Here is a 20,340-nt window from a genome sequence, read left to right on the forward strand (position 1 = left end):
ATTTAAAGCAATTAAATTAAAAAGATTGATCATTATTGGATTGTTTTGATTTTAAAAACAAACTTTCCACTATAAACTTAAAAACAGACACTGACTTAAAGACAGTTCAGGATTTTAAACTGAAAGTTTATTTCGGACATATGGGAACAACAAAACAAAAAAATGTATAAAAACCAACAAAACAGGCAAAAAGAAGTAAATAATGATAATAATAATACACCAGTGTCACCAGCCCATCCTCCTCCCTCTAGTTTGTGAAAACCATTGTTTAATGCTCAATTCCTAAAGAAAAACAGCATTTATGAACATGATGTGTTCAAAGGTTTGGAGTTTGGCTGGATTACATATCAAACCACTGATCAGATTAATCCCATGGTAGTTCTTTTAAATATAACTCAGTTCTTTAATCCCACTGGCCGAGAGGTTAAAGAAGCAGACTTGAGAGGCAGTTTGTGAGCTTGAATCCCACATCTGACGTTCCTGCACACGACCCTTGACCCCACGTCAGCTTTCCTCGTCGCCTCTGGGGAAACATTCACAATAAACTCCAAAACGCCAGGAAGTCCATTGAAGTCAAAGTTTATTCACGTTTTCATAAAGTTGTCAAGTAAAGTCATAAAATGAGAGCAGAAAAAAACAGAAAGACATAAATAAGATGAAGAGAATAAAGACGTATATACAAACAAACAGATCCAGTTTTGTTCTCAGCTACGTTTAAATAAGCACAAAAGAAAGACTTCAAACGACGCAGTGACGCTACAAAATATGACAGATCTGCTCAGTAGTCATGATAACAGGGGGGGGGGGGGGGGGGGGGGCTTCATGTGGAGGCTGCATGCAGCACAAGGGGGGGGGGGGGGGGGGGGGGGGGGGGGTATTGAACTTATTTAAAAGGTGGAAAAACTCAAAAAGGCCCAAAAAGCAGGGGGGCGCTCCACCTCGGTCTCTCTCTTTTCTCTTTTAAATCGACTTCCCATCATCATCATCATCACATCTACTCGTTCTTCTTCTCCTTCTGTTTCAGGAGTTTGTTGATCTCCCTCTTGGCCATGCCGGCGTACTTGGTGATGACGCCGTGCTGGTTCAGTCCAGGCAGCAGCAGCAGGAAGCTCACTACACACACACACACACACACACACACACACACACACACACACACACACACACACACACCTAATTAATACATTAAAACATTGATCACTGTGTGATATTACGGTGCTGAAAGGACCATGGGGGTTGTCATGAGGCAGGAAGTCGAAGGGAACGGGACAGTTTGTGAAGTTTAGCCTCCAGACTCACCGATCAGGTAGGTGAGGAACAAGTTGTGGACCTGCTGTCCGATCCAGGCCACCGCCAGCAGGCTGCTGATCACCGAGGCGAAGTACTGCAGAGGAGCAGAGAGGTCAGGTTACTGCCCCATACTACCCCCCACCCCTCACTGAATCACTCCTGATATTTTTACAAGCACCAGTGATGTGCGACCCAGTTAGAGTCCTGCTAAGTGGAACAGAGTCGCAGCGGCTGGTATTTTTATCATGTGGAGCAGAGAGAGAGAAGAAAGGCTCCCTGCTGGGCGTCCACTCGTTACCATTTTGGGTTTCTCCTCTTTGAGTGCGCAGAGTCTCTTCCACCAGCCGACCACCCGGCGCTGCGTCTTCACCAGGTTACCACAGATCTCATGGAAACGCTGCTGCTGCTCCGTGGTCCTGAAGCAACACGCACACATCAGATTACAAGCAGGGCACGCTTTAAACATCTAATTACAGAAAAGAAATGGCACAAACAACGTGAATTTCAAGGAGCTGCTCTGGATGAAGGACGGAGGCACAGCTGAGGGAGGCGCTCCGTCCTTTCTGCTGAGTCGGCAGTCTTTATTTCAGTCGTGTCACAGAGTGCGCTCAGACTGGGTGCTGCAGCTCTGTGACCCTGGAGCAGCCTGACGCAGCACCGACAACCAACCATCAAAGACACAAAGCAGAGCTTTACAGTCCAGGATCAACCGCTTTAAACTTCCTCAATAATCTCATTCCTATTTCAAAACTCATGGAGTCCTTATGGATTACTATGATAAAGTCAGTTACTTCCATGTAACTTCAGCAAACATCCAGAATATAAAACATCTTCTTCTTCTAGCATCAGATTATAAAGCATCCTCCTCCTCCAAAATCCCATTATAGAGCATCCTCCTCCTCCAACATCAGATTATAGAGCATATTCCTCCTCCAACATCAGATTATAGAGCAGATTCCTCCTCCAACATCAGATTATAGAGCACCGTCCTCCCCCACATCAGATTATAGAGCATCTTCCTCCTACAACATCAGATTATAGAGCACCGTCCTCCCCCACATCAGATTATAGAGCATCGTTCCCCCTCCAACACCAGATCATAGAGCATCTTCCTCCTCCAACACCAGATCATAGAGCATCTTCCTCCTCCAACATCAGATTATAGAGCACCGCCCTCCCCCACATCAGATTATAGAGCATCGTTCCCCCTCCAACATCACATTATAGAGCATATTCCTCCTCCAACATCAAATTATAGAGCATCATCCTCTAATCCAGATTATTGAGCATATTCCTCCTCTAGCATCAGATTATAGAGCACACTCCCCCGCTAATCCAGATTATAGAGCATCCTCCTCCTCTAATCCAGATTATAGAGCATCTCCCTCCTCTAACATCAGATTATAGAGCATCTCCCTCCTCCAACTGATGGATCTCCAGCGAGCCGTCGTAGAGCAGCTCCATTTAAAGCAGCTTCTTGACGATCCGGCTGTGAAGTCACATGTTTAAGTGTAATAATCTCAGGGAGTAGAACCAGTTTGAGGCGAGACTGAACGACGAAGCTCCGACTCTCAGGTGAGGAAGACTTCCCCGTGACCTTCACAGGGCTGCACGGTGTGGTCACATGACTCCGATTTGAGCGGCTCTCACCACTTATTGGAGCCGAAGACTCGAGGGGCGAGCGTGGGCACCAGGTAGTCGGCCAGGCAGAGCAGCATGACGGAGCAGGACAGTCCGGTCAGCACCGACGGGTCCAGGTAGTAGATCAGCCTGAAACAGAGTCATGGTTAGAAACCCAACTGAAACCTAAACCTCTCTGGTGGATCAGAACCTTGATAATCCTGATCCAGAACCTTCTGTCAAGGTTCTAGCCCACGATGAGCTTTTGCTGATTTCTTAACCATGGTGAGTTTCTTTACTTCAGTCCCTCACAGGTTTCTCACTATGAACACTCTCTGGTTTCTACTTTCACTTTAAGTTCTGCTGTGGACGTTCTTCTTCTCTTAGTCTAATCCAGCAGTAATGGAGCGTTTTCTGAGGTCAAACAGTGACCTCTAGTGGTCACTCATCTGGCAGGTTTGGACTTAAATATTTCAACATCTTCAGCATATAGCTTTTTATTAACTCATTTGATTTGTATTTATATTATTAGTTAAAGAAAAGGTGGAATGTTTTTGGCCAGTATATAATCTGCAGGCTGGCTGGAGGAGTTCGTCTTCCTGGAGCTTCAGAAGTTTATGCAGCCGAGAGACGAACCGCGGATCAGCTTAGAAGAACGCCGTGTTCAGGGAAATGAAAAAAGTTCACAAAAGAGGCTTTCATGGGAACTCAGAGCTTCACAGACTGCAGTGTGGGACCCCGTGAGGGGGTTCTGCCCCAAGGCTTTTAAAAATCAGATTCACATGTTGAGTTTGACGTTTGGCTTCACTGGTAACATCAACGGAAACTTTAATAACAAACTCATCTTTAGCTTGGTTCATGACTTTTGCGACATTTTAAATTTCCTCAGTTGAGACAGAACAGCTGATGTCTTATTGTGTCCACGGAACGCTTATCGGACGAAGGGAAACAGTATCCTCCACTGGTGAAAGAAACAAACCTTAAACTTCTTCAGGATGAAATATTATCTAGAGGTTTGATGGGACGCCTCTGGGACGCCTCTGGGACGCCTCAGGGACGCCTCTGCCGACTCTCTCCAGCCATCAAGGCTAAACTACAGTCTCACTGGTTCTATCCTGACGGTGAAGATTGTTCTTTAGTTTTTGACACAATGAGACGGTAATGCTGGAGCAGCAGAGTTCCTGCAGCCTCGGCCTCCTTCACAGAGCAGCCTCGGCCCCCCTCACAGAGCAGCCTCGGCCCCCCTCACAGAGCAGCCTCGGCCCCCCTCACAGAGCAGCCTCGGCCCCCCTCACAGAGCAGCCTCGGCCCCCCTCACAGAGCAGCAGGGACCGGGGAGTCGTGCTAACATGCTCGGTGGATACTGCTGGGTCATGGCACTGCCGACACCAGTGATCTGCAACCAACCATGTTTCCTCGTGCACCACATCCTGTTTCACTTCTTTATTTCAACAAACCCGATGACAACACAAGTCAGACGCACAAAATTGAAGAACTATGACTGAGAACTGTGAGATTAGAGTGCAGCCACTCTATAAGCCGGATCTTTATAAAGACGCCTCAGCAGCAGCTTCGTTCTTGTAACAAGATATATCAGACAGATCAGAGTGAGCAGGACGGAAATGCCTGCTATGTGCCGGGCAGTTTGCACCCCTGTGGGGGGGGGGGGGGGGACTCACAGGAAGAGCACGGTGGTGGCGGCCATCAGAGCTCCAGGGAACCAGGGCTTCTCCCAGCGCAGGACGCGGTCCCCGGCCAGGATGACCTCACCCCAGCCCTGCAGCTGCTCCTCCAGCTGAGCCGTCTCCTGAGCCTGAAACACAGAGTCAACACCACGCTCAGCTCTGCTGGACGTTAGTCATGGCCGCCGCGACCTGCTGCGACCTGCTGGCTTAATAAACACAATCAAACACTGGAAGGAGCGTCAGACCGTCAGCCATGTCTGCTGCCTGTGTACGCATGATGGTGGTTCATCTCCGCTGCTGCTGCTTGTGATTAGTTCAGAAATTTGTTTCTTTAAACCTCAGATTATAGAGCATCTTCCTCCTGCAACATCAGATTATGGAGCATCTTCCTCCTGCAACATCAGATTATAGAGCATCTTCCTCCTGCAACATCAGATTATGGAGCATCTTCCTCCTGCAACATCAGATTATAGAGCATCTTCCTCCTGCAACATCAGATTATGGAGCATCTTCCTCCTGCAACATCAGATTATAGAGCATCTTCCTCCTGCAACATCAGATTATGGAGCATCTTCCTCCTGCAACATCAGATTATAGAGCATCTTCCTCCTGCAACATCAGATTATGGAGCATCTTCCTCCTGCAACATCAGATTATGGAGCATCTTCCTCTTCCAACATCAGATTATGGAGCATCTTCCTCCTCTAACACAAGATTATGGAGCATCTTCCTCCTCCAACATCAGATTATGGAGCATCTTCCTCCTCTAACACAAGATTATGGAGCATCTTCCTCCTCCAACATCAGATTATGGAGCATCTTCCTCCTCCAACATCAGATTATGGAGCATCTTCCTCCTCCAACATCAGATTATGGAGCATCTTCCTCCTCCAACACAAGATTATAGAGCATCTTCAGGTGAACAATACTAAGTGAGTCGGACCAACTCAGCTAAAACTACAATAATCCAGATGGATCACCTTTATTAACTAAAGAAGTTTAACAGTCGTTGCTCTTCATCTCAACTACCTTCTTCTTGCTCCATTTCTTCAATCTACTCTGGAGATTAAGTCAGCAGTGATTTAGAGGTTAGAGACTTGGGATCTGAGGGTTGTAGGTTTGAATCTCACGGGTCATTTGATGTGACGGTATCTGACCGCAATAATTAGCTCAGTAATCAGTTGGAGGAAAATGACATCAGCGTGTGCTTCATCCTGCTCCCAGTCCGGCACGAGGACATCTGCTAGGAGAGGGTTTCTGATGTGGACATAATCTGAGCCTGTACATCAACAACACATGAATATATAGAGGAGCAGCGGAGAAAGAGCAGGACTGTGTGTTTGCGTGGAGAGATCGAGGGCGGGTTGTTCCTCCGGGCGAGAAGCACCGCCGACATGACAGGAAACCGAGAAGCTGAATAACGACACGAGCTTTTCTAACCACAGTCAGCCCTTGTGACTGAGCTGCTCGGCTGGAGTCACAAAGGAACCCTGAGGCCACCGCTCCAACAGGCGGCCGCACCGTGGCAGATGGTCGGATCAGCGATTACAGCCCGATCACAGTTGGCTTCTCTGGCGATGTAACGGTGAAAAGTTGCTGCTCACGCCATGATAGCAGCCCACAGCCGCGGCTGGTGGAGCTAGCCAGGAGGCGGCTAACACATGCTAACTGCGAGCACACCCACAACCACGCAGGAGCACGAAAATACCCGACAAACACAAAATGATCTTCATTTATACTCACTAATAAGTTCGCGCTTTTGTTGTCGCCCTCGGTCATGTTTGCTGAGTTCGGTGAGTTTGGCAGATTTGAGCGTTATTTGAGAGAAAGGAGCCGCGGAGCGACACACTGACTGCAGCTGAGGCGGACTGAGCGTCACTAACGGTCCGACCAAGGCAGGATGTTTTTAAAAGGCTCCTACGTCACACGGCCCGGAGCATGCTGGGAGATGTAGTTTAACTAATCTTTTACAAACCTGCCTTCCCGATGTGGCCTGCCTCCTTCATCACCAGTGCTCTGTTGGTTCCTCGTCGGCCTGAGTCTTCAGCTCCATAGTGAGAGTTACAGTGGCGGACATTTTATCAGTTTGCTGCCGTATTTTCAGCACATTCTTCATGAAACAGGAGAGCACTGCTGATCGGGGGGGCATCGGGGCTCCTCTTTGCAGTGTGTTGTATAAAACCTCCACCTCCTTCCTGCATGAGCAGGGAGAAGAATTGTTGGAGCTGCAGAAAGGCTCTGTCCTGGAGGTTCTTTATGAGGCCAGATGTCTCACTCATGGTGACCTGATCCCATCCTGGTCCTCCAGACCGTGGATCAGTGCAGCACGATTCCCCAAACAGCACTGACAGTTGTGCTTCTGAAGTTCCTTCGCTCTGCTGCTGGTCTTGGGATGCGTCTCAGTGTTTCTGTGAGAACTGTGAGAGAGAACAATGCTGTCATTTGGTTTGTTCTCGCCATTTACATCTGACTGCTTCCAAACCCACGCAGACTGAAAGACGACAAATTTCCTCTTAAGAAATTATAATTCTATGAAAATTTGCCCCAAAACTGTGGATTCTGCGGAGTTGTTTCCAAAATATATCGATAAAATCCGTTGTCTCTCTCACTGTGATGACATCACTGCCTGCAGCTGCGTTCATCAGAGTTGCATCATTCACACCAAGAATGACATCATACCATGTCAAACTGCGACCACTTCACCTGTATGTGCTGACTTTCCAAATTAAAGACCGAAACTCCTTCAAAATAAAAGTCTGTCTTTAGCAAAAGTTACAATGTTGACTTCAAATTGCATATTAAGTGTTTAGCTATGCCCAGGGGTGAGCTGGCTTTCAAAATAAAAGCCCAAAAATCCTTCAAAATAAAATCCTTGTTCATCAAAAATTACAATTTTGACTTCAAACTGGATATTAAATGTTTAGCTAGGCTAGGGGTGAGCTGGCTTTCAAAATAAAAGCCCCCAATTTAAAAAAAAGTCATTTTTTATTGAAATGACATCAAATATCTGAGAAATTGATATTTATGGTTTCGCTAGATTAGAGGTTAGTTGGCTTTCAAAATAAAAGCCACCACATTTTTCAAAATAAAAGTCATTTTCTATTTGATCAATATTTAAATGGGGCAGAAGCCAAGATTAGGCCGACCCCAACAGGCCAGAGGCCAGAGTGTGAGGTCCCGATCAAGGCCACTTGCAGCTTTTATTATTGTTATTGTTATTGTTATTGCTATTGTTATTGCTATTGCTATTGCTATTGTTATTGTTATTGTTATTGCTATTGCTATTGCTATTGCTATCGCTATCGCTATCGTTATCGCTATCGCTATCGCTATCGCTATCGCTATTGCTATTGTTGTTGTTGTTGTTGTTGTTGTTGTTAGGCGGGCCTTCTCTGCCCGGGTAGGGGGGGCCCTTTATCCTTCTCTGGTGGGCTCCTTTTGCCTGTTGGGGGGGGGTCCTCTCTGCATTCTCCATCTGGTGCGTTCTGGGCGGGGGCGTGGCTCTCAGATGGTTCGCTGGGGCCTCTCCGGGCCTGGGGGGCTGCCGTCTGCCGGGGTGTCGCTACAGGCCCCCCCACAACAGCTCTGGACACACCCAGTGGACACACACACACACACACACACACACACTTCCACTCCTCATGAAAGGTGTTGCTGAAGTTGCTTGTTCTCTGTCATCATTTGTTCAACTTTCAAATCATGTTCCTCTTTTGTTGCTGCTTCTTTGTTAATTTATGTTCCTGCTTCATCTTACTGTCTCGATAGAGCTGCTCAGGCTGGTTAATCTAGAAAATCATCTTACTGTCTAGATAGAGCTGCTCAGGCTGGTTTCATCTAGAAAATCATGTTACTGTCTAGATAGAGCTGCTCAGGCTGGTTAATCTAGAAAATCATCTTACTGTCTAGATAGAGCTGCTCAGGCTGGTTAATCTAATAACAGTTCTAAAGTATTTGGTTCAGTGTGATAACTGCAAATAATATATGTAGCACTGACAAGGGTATTGTATGTACGAAATTGTATCGCTTTTGAAATCCTGAATTCTAAAAGTCTGAATTTGATGGTATAAGACTTCACAGTTAGAGACTCAAATTCAAACTCTTCCTGGCACAGATTTACGCCCATAAATTATAATGTTTGTGACTCCTGGCAAGGGTTAAGGTTAGGGTTGTATTTGGTGGGAAATTGCACGCTTTTAGTCATAAAGGTTCCATCATGGTAGTATGAAGAAAAACAAGCGATATTTTGCTGGGGGGGGGGGGTGTATTCGTTTCTCATGACAAAAAAATACAGGAGACGTTTCGCTAAATTAAATTCAAACAATCGTGTCGTGGTATTTCCAATTTCTATTTCCTGAACCTGAACGCATCATGCAAAGCGTCTGAAACGTTCGTATGACGTCACAGTCACCAGTTGGCGAGTGAACCAGCTAGCAGCTAATTGTACTGAAGCTAGCACCGCTCCCTCACTTCACTCAGTATTTTCACAAAACGAAGTGATTATAAACTCATCTTCTGGTGTGTGTGATTCAGCGGGACGGCGTTTAGCAGCAGGACCTTCCCCGGATACGGTTTACTCCTCGCTCCGGAGGAACAAAGCTGGTACGTAGCGGATAGCTTAGCTTAGCTTAGCCCGCAGGTGTGAGGCGCTCAGGCCTTCAGACGGTTTCAGGGTTCCACACAAAACACATCGTTTAAGATCAATGTTTACACTGTGACTTCCAGACCAGGTAAATCTCGTCGTTTATGTGTCATTTTGATCGAAGGGCTACTTTTCGTGTTGGTTAGCATAATCCCGCTAATTGAAATTATGCAGAAGAGGCCTGTTTGGCGCACGTGTTATTGCGCCTCTAAATCTACATTTTGTCCATTTTCCTTGAATTAAAGAATAGAATGTGATGTTAAAATCTAGCATCAAACTCAAGCAGATCCACCCAATGTGTCGTGAACCTTCCAGTTGCTGCAGGAATCCCGGAAAAGTCCGTGTAAACATAATGCCGCCGGACTGAAGCTGTTGGAGTTTCTGTTTCAGTCATTTATGAAGCCAATTTATGGTTTCTGTTTGATGGTTTGTCTCTATTACGGACCTAAAGACTAGAATCACGACATCTACAAGTGTCTGAAGTCAAATTGTCAAAGTCACGCTAACATCTTTGAGGCCTTGACTTGAAACCCTTTAAATCCAGTGTGAAAATCCTTTGACCCAAATAAATCCAAATTTGTGACGCAAACTGTCACACCATTGAAGGTGGCAATAAGTTATATGACAATCAACGTTTCACCTGATTTTCTATCTGCCACAATAAATAAGAGCCATAATGAAAGCAATAATCTTAAACTGGGCAATACCAGAAATGAGGACGATAATTTGAAACACAGGTCCGGTTCTTACAACAAAACTTTGAATAAATAATATGAAACTTTGAATGGAAATGTAAGGCGTCAGTCTGCACTGATTCCTGGATACTGTCTATATTTGTCCATTCGCACGGTCTCCCTCAACACACAGCACAGGAACCACCTTCCTGAAGTGACTTTCTTTGTTCCCAGGCTGGAAACCAAAGATGTTCTCTCTCTCTGCAGAGTCATGTACAATGGGATTGGACTGACGACTCCGCGAGGAAGCGGCACCAATGGCTATGTGCAGAGAAACCTGTCCAGCCTGCGGGTCAAACGGCCGCGGGATGAGCGTGGAGGCGAGCGGGACGAGAAGGACCGCGAGAGGCTGGAGAGTCAACTCAACAGGCAGCCCAACGCCGACATCCTGGAGCACCAGCGCAAGAGGCAGCTGGAGGTGAAGTGTGCCGAGCTGCAGGACATGATGGAGGAACAGGGGTAAGGACGTCTCCACACTGGTGTCCAACAGCGGATTCTTGAATTCTATGTGAACTAATGTCTGAAATGGCAGCATGTGGAGGATGAAATGTGTGAAATGTGAGATTAACTACTGACTCAGTAGTTAATCTTTGTTTCCTGCTGTACGTTCAGATATTCTGCCGAGGAGATTGAAGAGAAGGTGAACAGCTTCCGGATGATGCTGCAGGAGAAGCTTGAGCCGGCCCCCAACTCCACAGAGAGACCCACGTATGAACGCCGCCGCCGCCAGACCACAGGTGGGACCTTTACCAGGTGATTCGGTATCGCTGATGGCTCTGCTCCGCTCCTCAGGGTGACGGAGACTCACGCTCTGGCTGCAGCCAATCAGCAGAAGAACGACCGGCTCCGCGCCGCCTTCGGCATCTCCAGCGACTACGTGGACGGCTCGTCCTTCCACGCCGACCGCAAGGAGAAGGAGAAGGAGCGGCGGGAGCAGGAGAGGCTGGAGAGGGAGCGGCTGCAGCAGCAGTATACGTGAGAGTACACACACACACACACACACACACACACACACACACACACACACACACACACACACACACACACACACACACACACACACACACACACACTCTCTCTAAAATGACACCACAGTTCTTCCTTAAAATCTTCGAGCACCTTGAACCACATCTTCTCCACTCCAAGCTCAGAAACCAACTCTTCATTCAGCAGAAATACTAAAAACTACATGAGAAGCATTGTGAAGACTTGACAGTGGAGCGTTGTCGTGCTGTGCAGCATCACGAATGTCTCCGATCTTTCAGGTTGGTGGAGGATTCAGACGAGTCGGGTTCCCCTCCAAAGAAACGCAGCCGGAAGAAGAAGAAGAAGAACAAGAACCGAGAGAGGTGAGAGGAGGGCTCTTCACTCTACTTCCTTCTGATGGATTGAATCTGTGAGGTCTCAGACTCTCCAGGAGTGGAAGATCCTTCAGAGGACACGTACAACCAGTCAGTCCAACAATGATGGAAACTTCTTAAAACTTAAACAAGTTAAATTCAGGATCAGATCAAATTAAATAAAAAAAATGAGGTCCCCATCTTACTGCACTCATCGTCTTTGTTTTTTAATGACGAAGGATGTGAAATAATCTCTGTTTCTGTTCAGGTTAAGGATTCTTCAGACACATGATTTCTACAGCCGTCAACTTTATTAAAAAGGTGTTCGTTCCCACAGTGTGATGATTTCCCTTCAGGTGCAAACAGAGGAGGAGACATAGGAAATGAACCAGTTCCTCTTTTCTTTTGGGTTTTAAGACTTTGTTCGGTCGTCCTAAAGTGATGTGTTTGATATCACACAGTTTATTCTTTCTTTTGTCCTCACATGTTAAACTGTCTTTCCTGGACATGTGCAGAGGAAACGTGACCGTTTTTCTCTTTGTTGGTCACAGTTCGGAGAGTCCATCCCCGTCTCCTCAAAGAGACAAGAAGAAATCCAAAAAGAAGAAGAAGAAACGGTATCTTATCTCTCACTGGCTTTCACTAAAGAGGAAGATGCTGAGATATACTACAACAATAGTGTTTTTAGAAGTAGTGGAGTCACTTTACCAGTTACTTGGTGAAGTAGCTGAAGTTACATCAGTTAGGAGGAAGATGCTCTATAATCTAGACGTTAGTGCCTCTTAAAGATTCATAAACTAATGACAACGCAAAGAAGCAGCAACAAAACTGCTGATATGAACTTCCACCGTGCGGTCGGATGCAATCGGCTCTTCAGAGGGGAAGCTAATTGCTATTTGAGCATGCTAATGCTACTCACAGCTAATGCTACTTCCAGTGAGAGCTGCTTCATATCGCCATCAGGTCTGAGTTACTTCAGCCTTAATGAGGCTCATCCAATAAACAAGAGTTTAGTGTAACAATAACAGAAAGATGCTAATGCTAAATACACAGTAGCATTATATTTCCTAACATGGTGGTGATTATTGTGTGTTTGTGTTTCAGTGAGGCGTCGGATGAGGACGACGACAGGTGGGTGTTAACAGTGTTATAAATGTATGTTTTAGATCATAGTTCATGGTGAAAGTGTTCTGAAAGTTTGTGTCCTTATTCAGCTCATCGGACGAGAAACAGAAAGTGTCCAAGAAGAAGAGAAAACCGAGTGTGAGTCCTCCCAAAACCAAGGTGGTGAGACATATCAGCGTCTCCTCTGGCTCTGAGCACAGGTACCAACAAACTAGTAATTATCTTTAGCGTAATGACGGCATGAATTTAAATTATCTGTCGTACTCTTTAGTCGTGTCTATAATGGTTGATAAAAAACTAATATTGGAATCAAAACAATGAGTTTGTTCACTGGAGGACTCCTGATGACTTCAACCAGCTGCAGCTATCACAGCTTCTAAAGTAGTGGGCCTCAGGAGGAGCCCTGGGGTACACCATAGTTCAACTGCTCATGAATATTCACCCATAGCAGAAGATTTGAACCAGTTTAAAATTACATAGAACCTAACCAGGCTTTTTTTCTGTTCGCTTTACGTCTGAAGTGGTTCAACACTTTGTCCAATGAGTCTCAGACGGGTCGTTCTCGGGGACGCTGTGAGACATTCTGCTTTCTAACTAAAGAGAGACAAAGATCTAAAGGAACGCTTCTTTCTTCTCTTATCAGCAGTGAATCTCCACCCAGATCAAGGCAGCAGGAGCAAACGGCAAGAAGCATGGAGGGAGGGAGGAAGGGGAGGTCCCCGATCAGGAGGAGGCGCAGCCCACCACGTCCAGGAGGAGACGCAGTGAGTGACTCCTCAGACAATATGGAGACCATGAAGTTTACCTCAAAATGTAAGGAAATGCCAACACTTCTCTCCTCTGTTCAGAAGAGGTCCAATGCAGAGAGAGCTCGGCCGAGTGAAGCATCAAGAGGAGGAGACAAAAGGAGACATGACTCCTCCTCACCTTCCCCTCCTCCACAACCTGCAAAATCCACTGAGAGGGAGAAGAGGAGGCGTTCAAGGAGCGTAGAGCCCGAGAAGAGGAGGCGTTCAAGGAGCGTAGAGCCCGAGAAGAGGGGGCGTTCAAGGAGCGTAGAGCCCGAGAAGAGGGGGCGTTCAAGGAGCGTAGAGCCCGAGAAGAGGAGGCGTTCAAGGAGCGTAGAGCCCGAGAAGAGGGGGCGTTCAAGGAGCGTAGAGCCCCAGAAGAGGAGGCGTTCAAGGAGCGTAGAGCCCGAGAAGAGGAGGCGTTCAAGGAGCGTAGAGCTTGAGAAGAGGAGGCGTTCAAGGAGCGTAGAGCTTGAGAAGAGGAGGCGTTCAAGGAGCGTAGAGCTTGAGAAGAGGAGGCGTTCAAGGAGCGTAGAGCCCGAGAAGAGGAGGCGTTCAAGGAGCGTAGAGCCCGAGAAGAGGAGGCGTTCAAGGAGCGTAGAGGTGGACAAAGGGAGGCGTTCAAGGAGCAGAGAAAAGACTGACAGAGGGAAGGAGAAGGTTCATCAGAGGAGCAGACACGACTCCTCATCTTCTCCACCGCCGCCGCCTCAGAGAGAGAGGCCTGTGAGAAAAGACGCCACCAGGAGGCAGCAGAGTGCTGCGTCTCCTCGTCAGCAGAGAGTCGACCGGAGGAGGGACGCTCCTCAGTCTCCTGACTCTTCCTCGCCTGCTTCTCGCTCGCCGATTGCCAACGGACGCCAGGGAGACAAGGAGAAGGAAAAGGAAAAGGACCATCTGAACCGAGCGAGAGGAGGAGACCGGGATGGAGACAGGAGGAGCAGGAGGGAGGAGGAAGTGCTCCCGTCTACGGAGAGGCGGCGAGACGCATCGAGGCCTGTTGAGAAGTCGAGGAGCGAGCGACCGGAGACGAGCCAGCAGTGTGACAAGATGACGAGTCCTCCGAGGGAGAAGAAGAAGCCGGAGGACAAACCAGCCCAGAAGAAACCAGAGAGCAGCAGCAGTGACAGCGACAGCGACAGCTCCTCCTCGTCCTCCTCTTCATCCTCATCCTCCTCGTCCTCCTCTTCCTCCTCCTCTTCAGAAGATGAGGCCACTAAAGAGGAGGAGGCGAGGAAAGACAGAAGTAGTCCATCCAAAGCGACTCCGTCCACCATTGGAGCTGCCGTTCACGGATATCTCTCCAACGGGAGGAGCAAGAGCTCTGAAGGAGACGCCCCCCAAAGGGAAGTGGGAGGAGCCAAACTGCCCCCTCGCCGGCCAGCCCAAGACTACCCACCCCAGACCAAGGGCCAGGAGCGCTACAGCCCCACCCAGATGGACAGCCCCAGCCCGCCCCTTTCCCCGCCCCACAGGGGCGGAGCCCAGCACTCTCCCACCCAGAGGAGCCGGGGGGACCGAGAGGGTCCCAGGAGGACCACCAGGTCCAGCCCCTCAAACAGGAGGTCCCACTCTCCTCCTCCAAAGACTGCCGCCGCCTCCCCACCTCGTCGCACGCCGCCAAAGCAGTACCAGGATCCTCTGCCCAGATTCAGGAGGACTTCTCCTCCTCATTCCTGGACTGACCGGGACCGACAGAGGGACCGGGACCGTGAGAGGGACCGGCAGAGGGACCAGGACCGGGAGAGGGACCGGCAGAGGGACCAGGACCGGGAGAGGGACCGGCAGAGGAACCAGGACCGGGAGAGGGACCGGCAGAGGGACCAGGACCGGGAGAGGGACCGGCAGAGGGAACGAGACCGTGAGAGGGACAGAGAAAGGGAGCGACTGAGGGATCAGAGGGTTTCCAGGAGGTCTGTGAGTCCAAGGAGGCGCAGCAGGTCCAGAAGTCTGAGAAGAAGAAGTCCTCCCATCAGGTGAGAGAAAAACCTCCTGAACTTCTGTGAATCCTGTCGGGTTTCTTCTCTAGATTTCTTTATGCGATGATGCATATTTGTGTTTCGAGAAGCATAGAACCTTTTGCACTCGCCCCTGTTGGTCCAGCTGCTGTGCTTCTGATTCAGCTCCTCTCAGATCAAACTTGGTTCCACAGTGGACAGGTGTGAAAAGCTTCCTGGAGTTTTCCTCCAGGTAAAATTGTCTCGTTGTGTCTTCAGATCTCGGCGGTCTCCGTCTCCACAGCGGCGGAGGAGGACGAGTCGCTCCGCCTCCCGGGAGAGGGCAAGGCAGAGGGAGGCAGAGCAGGAGAGAGGGCGAGAAAAAAGACCAAATGTCCCGCCCAAAAATGTCCCCCAGCCCCGCAGGTCCTCGTCTTCTTCATCCTCCTCTTCCTCCAGCTCTTCCGCCTCCTCCTCTTCATCCTCTCCGTCTCCGGAGGTCCCAGCAGAGGGACAGCGCAGGGAGCAGGAGGACCCCAAGAGTCGCTCCTCTTCCTCCACACACGCCGTCTCCAGAGACTCCTCCCACTCCATTGCTCCGCCCCCGGGTCGCAGAAGCTCACAGTCGGACTTGCGGCGCGTCGAGGTGACCTCCGTGAGGTCGCCGGCCGGCGGCCAAGCGGTGGACGCCACACGGCCGTCACCCAGGGAGCCGGCCGAGCAGCTGAGCCGGACCGAGAGCGCCGTGAATGGGAAGGAGGCGAAGAAGATGGCCAATCAGAGCAGCAGCTCCAGCTCCTCTTCCTCCTCCTCTTCCTCCTCCTCCTCTTCATCATCCTCATCCTCGGAGAGCTCTGACTCTGAACCAGAGCAGGAGAACGGGTGAGCCATAACAGAAACTTATGTATAAAATTACAACAGGACATACTGTCTGTGACCACCAGATGTCACTGTTTGACCACAGTCTCACTCATGATTCCAGCTTTGATGGTTCCTCGTTTCATTTCTTATAAAGTGCTGATCCTCTAGAGAACATCTTCTTCTGCCTCTTTACAGTTTGAAACGTTTGTACTTTACTGGCCTGCTTGTTCTTTCATCCTGAGGTCCACTGTGTGATTTAAATCAGTTTCATTCAGAAAACTGACTGGAAACATCCCGCCACTTTATACAACGGCTTTTTAAGCAACACATTGACTCTTAATACTCGGGACGGAGCCGATCCGGTATCGGTATCAGTATCAGGTTCTGATACCAACATAATTGACGGAGTTTTCTGCTCCATGATCCTGGTCTGCTCCATGATCCTGGTCTGATCCATGATCCTGGTCTGCTCCATGATCCTGGTCTGATCCATGATCCTGGTCTGATCCATGATCCTGGTCTGCTTCATGGTGCTGAAATGATCCCCAGTGTTTCCCTGCTGCTGCTCTGCTCGCTGGCTGCAAACTGTGGACTGGATTTCCTGAAGGGAGGCGGGTCTCAATGAGACCAGGAGGAATGAGGCAGGAAATCCATTCCACAGTTTGCAGCCAGCGAGCAGGCTAGGGAAGTAGCACTGTGCTATCCAACTTTTCATGGCAACATGTTGCTGATTGGAGGGATTTTAGTCTCACAACACCACAAAGCAACACAGCAATGTTTGTAAAGCAACGCAGCAACGTGGATGTTAGCAAAGCAACACAGCAACGTGGATGTTAGCAAAGCAACGCAGCAACGTGGATGTTAGCAAAGCAACACAGCAATGTGGATGTTAGCAAAGCAACGCAGCAACGTGGATGTTAGCAAAGCAACGCAGCAACGTGGATGTTAGCAAAGCCGTAGTCCAGCAGGGCGGCGCTCTGCAGCCAGACCTCAGTGTTTTCAGACTCCAGCTCTGGGAGGAGAACAGCTCTGACATCAGAACAATGAGCAGCAGCTCCTCCAGGCTGTCAGCAGGCGAGTCACTCCTCCGTGAAGCTGCGTCCTACTCCACGCTAAACTCCCTGGAAATAGTCCCGATGGTTGGAGCTGCGTTAGAGCTGGAAACATTGTGTTGCTGCTGCCTTGCTCAAGGATTTCCCCAGGGATTAATAAAGGGATAGAAGTAGTTTATTATGAGATGATGACGTCACGCAGACCCTCACATTGTCCACATGGAACTAAAATACTTTGTACTGCTTCCTTTTCTGTCCTGATACTAACCTCAAGTTGTCTTTAGAGAGAGTACATGTATACATTAGTACATTTCATACTTTACTGTAGAGAGGAGTTTATTACAGCCTCATATAGAATCAACAATAATAATATTAAAGCAAACAGCTCTGCTATCAGGATAATATCGGTATCAGCAGATATCCACATTCCGGTACCGGGATCAGAAGTGGTGCTTCCCTACTTAACACACAGGATGAAAGCTTGTAATTGATGCTGAGCTGCACAATAAGTCGTTTGTTTTCCATATTAGCTGTCGGAGTTTTTGTCTTTAATCATGAAAACTACGAGATTTGTTCTAAGAACTGAAGCAGGTTCCATTGTTGAGACGACTTGGAAAACCTGCAGTGGCTCAAAAATCCTCCCACATACCGTCTTATCTTATCTTAACTTATCTTATCTTAACACTTCATCCCCTCTGAAACAAATCACATCTGGAATCTTACTGAATGATTCTCTGAATGTTGTTTTACAGAAAGGCTGTGAAGCCTCCGAGCTCTTCCTCATCGTCGTCTTCATCTGAAGACGAGAAACAAACCCAGAAGAAGAGGTAAGAAGATCTTGTTCTCTATCACGGTTCATTAGATCCCTCCTTTGAGCCGAGCTTCACCTTCGTTCCAGGGAGTTTATATTTCATGTTTATTTGCGTTTGCAGTCCCGACCGGCCTCGCCGCGTTCCGGCCGACTCGCTGAGAGACTCTCGCTCGCTGAGTTATTCTCCTCCCCGCCACATGAGGGCAGCAGCGTCCTCCCCGAACCGCAGGTCTGTACCATCGGCACACAAGTTGGAATCTTTATCTTATCTTTACATCATCCCCACAGGAAACGGTTGTTAGAAGTTTTACTGTTGTAAAATAACTCTAATTTCGTTTGATCATCTGCATTATTTAGTTTTAGATGTAAGCTTTAATTTGACTCTTTAAAAAGATGTAGTATTTGGATTATGTAGAAAAGTCTTTTTTCTCTGTGGACTCATCAGGACGTGTTGACCTCCATGTGAATGTGTCTGAGTGAGTATTTGTTTGTCCGGTAGGAGCGGCGGCAGAGCGTCTCCGAGCCGCTCGGCGTCCGGCAGACCACGGAAATGAGCCGCTGGGACTCGGACCTTCGGTTTGTCTTCTGGCGGCCAGCCGGCTTGTACATTTTGTTTTTATGAGCTGTAGGCTTCAGACGCAGTGAATGAAAGCAGGTTCCTGTTCTGACTGTAGATACGAGCCGTCTGTGTTTGGTTCTTCCTTCGTCGTGACGGTCGGACGTTCAGCCATTTCCTTTTAATGTCAGCGCAAACTGAAATGTGTGTCATTTCTTTGTTGAAACTCCTGAATAATACAAATAAAGATAAATTGTACATTTTATTAGTGTGGTGACTTTGAGTTTTGTGACTGAAATTCTGAATGATGAACTGATTTAAACGGTTTTCCAGGGAATCTTCTGTGGCCGCTTCTCTTTTAGGCCCGTTGGCATGGCGACGACTCGCTGAGGGAACATTTCCAAACGATGCGTTTCCACTTGACGCTTTGTCGTGAAGATTGTTGACAAAAGACTAATGAAGGGATGTAAAAGTTATGGAGAGACAAAGTCCGAGCCATGAGCTCCATCTACATTTCAGGATCCAGTTTTTAGATTCTTCAGCACTTCGTGTTTTTGTGGTCAAACTTTCATAAGTTCCACCGGAAACGACTCCTGTTGCAATAAAGAAACTCAAATGTCAGCGTTTTTGTTTTTTTTGAAGTGTGTGTGTTCATTATTTCTAGATTGGAATGAAGCTGCAGGCTGTTAATCAGCTTTTTGGTTTCATCATATTTAGTTTTATATATTTGTTAACTTGGAGCTTCTTTGCTTTCGGCTTTAAAACTTTTTTTCTAACATCTTTTTTGTTATTTTCTCACTAAAAGTTATTCTTGACTTTCATTTGACTTAAATATGAGATGATTCTAACGTTTTGGAAACGGCAAAGCCAGTTCAAAATCAAACTAAAAGATCAGACAGATCAGGCTCCTCCACTGATACTCGAGTACTTATATGTTTTACCAAGTACAAATGAAATGAAATTGTCAGTAGTTGTTGAGACCTTTTGTCTACTTATATTACAGTGTAATCTAGTGAACTCATTTTCCACCATTATTAATAGAAAGCACATTTTCACATACAAATGAACCAAAACATGAAAGCCATGTGGGCGGTACCTTCATGTTTTAGCCTGAAAGATTAAAGAATTGTTCATAGTTTATCACTTTACGTCACGATTTCCTCCACGATCTTGACCAACTGATCTTTTCTTGGTGTTTCCTTACCCCAGTTTCTCCTGGTTGCTTTCTTACAAGATATTTAGTATTTTTTGGAGGGGCATTTTACATAAATAAAGGACCAAACAGCTTCTAGGTTGTTCATATCCAAGTATTAGTGGTAATTCTTCCCACGGATCCGGATCAGAAGGTCCACAGTTCCTCCGGCAGAGCTGTTGGACATGTCACTGCTTGCTCCTTATTTTTGGAGCAATAAAGACGCGAACCAGATTTTTCCAGGAGAATTTGTATGTTGTATACTTTACTTGAGTATTTATTTTTACTTTTTCTTGTCATTGAGTCAATCAACGTTCAGTTTTTGTACTTATGTACATCATCAATGATAGAATAAAACATATAAAGATAACACTTATTAGTATTTTCTTCTTGCGCTTTCACTTGAGAAGTGTTTTGATAACTTTTACACATAACTGATTATGAATTTTCAGGTTCTGCTACTGATGCAGCTATAAAATGGCCCGATTCAAAATGAACTGATAGAAAATACTTTAATTTGTAACTGAGTACAATCTGAGTGAAGTTTAGTATTTGTATATGAGATTACTTGTTTTAAGTCAAGTACTCATAAACCTACGAGTTAAAGAGTGACTAACTCTGAGTATCTTCTGTGATTAAGGCCGATGCTGGACGTAAATGTAGGGATTTTAATCGGTTTTGTGATGAAAGCGGGGTTTCCCACCGCCCCT

The 20,340-nt window shown here is 47.3% G+C and overlaps 2 protein-coding genes across 5 annotated transcripts; one reads left to right on the top strand and one right to left on the bottom strand.

Annotated features, from left to right (window-relative positions):
* Positions 1-867: 867 nt before the first annotated feature.
* arl6ip1 (ARL6 interacting reticulophagy regulator 1) lies at positions 868-6,471 on the bottom strand. The gene is made up of 6 exons (XM_080487433.1): positions 6,339-6,471; positions 4,590-4,723; positions 2,941-3,060; positions 1,589-1,706; positions 1,300-1,384; positions 868-1,113 (listed from the first exon to the last, which is right to left on the bottom strand). Exons 1-6 carry the CDS (start codon positions 6,372-6,374, stop codon positions 995-997), a joined length of 612 nt encoding a protein of 203 aa, XP_080343559.1. The 5' UTR covers positions 6,375-6,471; the 3' UTR covers positions 868-994.
* A 2,524-nt stretch (positions 6,472-8,995) lies between these two features.
* srrm2 (serine/arginine repetitive matrix 2) lies at positions 8,996-19,058 on the top strand. 4 transcript variants are annotated; one of them, XM_080487405.1, is made up of 15 exons: positions 8,996-9,194; positions 10,176-10,427; positions 10,581-10,676; positions 10,761-10,943; positions 11,234-11,317; positions 11,860-11,925; positions 12,413-12,439; positions 12,523-12,633; positions 13,077-13,197; positions 13,282-15,197; positions 15,438-16,040; positions 17,824-17,898; positions 18,004-18,111; positions 18,382-18,458; positions 18,772-19,058. In XM_080487405.1, exons 2-14 carry the CDS (start codon positions 10,180-10,182, stop codon positions 18,434-18,436), a joined length of 3,693 nt encoding a protein of 1,230 aa, XP_080343531.1. In that variant the 5' UTR covers positions 8,996-9,194; positions 10,176-10,179; the 3' UTR covers positions 18,437-18,458; positions 18,772-19,058. The 4 variants fall into 4 exon arrangements, with proteins under 4 accessions (XP_080343531.1, XP_080343529.1, XP_080343532.1 ...); XM_080487403.1 differs by having other exon boundaries at positions 18,382-19,058; XM_080487406.1 differs by having other exon boundaries at positions 13,285-15,197; positions 18,382-19,058.
* The last annotated feature ends 1,282 nt before the right edge of the window (positions 19,059-20,340 follow it).

The sequence above is a fragment of the Lipophrys pholis genome, assembly GCF_963383615.2.
Source record: "Lipophrys pholis genome assembly, chromosome: 19".
Taxonomy (NCBI): Eukaryota; Metazoa; Chordata; class Actinopteri; order Blenniiformes; family Blenniidae; genus Lipophrys; species Lipophrys pholis.

What these genes read in the sequence shown, in the direction of transcription:
- srrm2 (XM_080487403.1), top strand. Translation starts at nt 10,180, where the DNA reads ATGTACAATGGGATTGGACTGACGACTCCGCGAGGAAGCGGCACCAAT. An exon ending in AACTCCACAGAGAGACCCAC is followed by an intron (nt 10,677 to 10,760) that starts GTATGAACGCCG and finishes TCCGCTCCTCAG; the next exon opens with GGTGACGGAGACTCACGCTC. An exon ending in TCCTCTGGCTCTGAGCACAG is followed by an intron (nt 12,634 to 13,076) that starts GTACCAACAAAC and finishes TTCTCTTATCAG; the next exon opens with CAGTGAATCTCCACCCAGAT.
- arl6ip1 (XM_080487433.1), bottom strand. Translation starts at nt 6,374, where the DNA reads ATGACCGAGGGCGACAACAAAAGCGCGAACTTATTA. An exon ending in GCCACCACCGTGCTCTTCCT is followed by an intron (nt 3,061 to 4,589) that starts GTGAGTCCCCCC and finishes ACTCTGTTTCAG; the next exon opens with GCTGATCTACTACCTGGACC. An exon ending in GTTCCTCACCTACCTGATCG is followed by an intron (nt 1,114 to 1,299) that starts GTGAGTCTGGAG and finishes GTGTGTGTGTAG; the next exon opens with TGAGCTTCCTGCTGCTGCTG.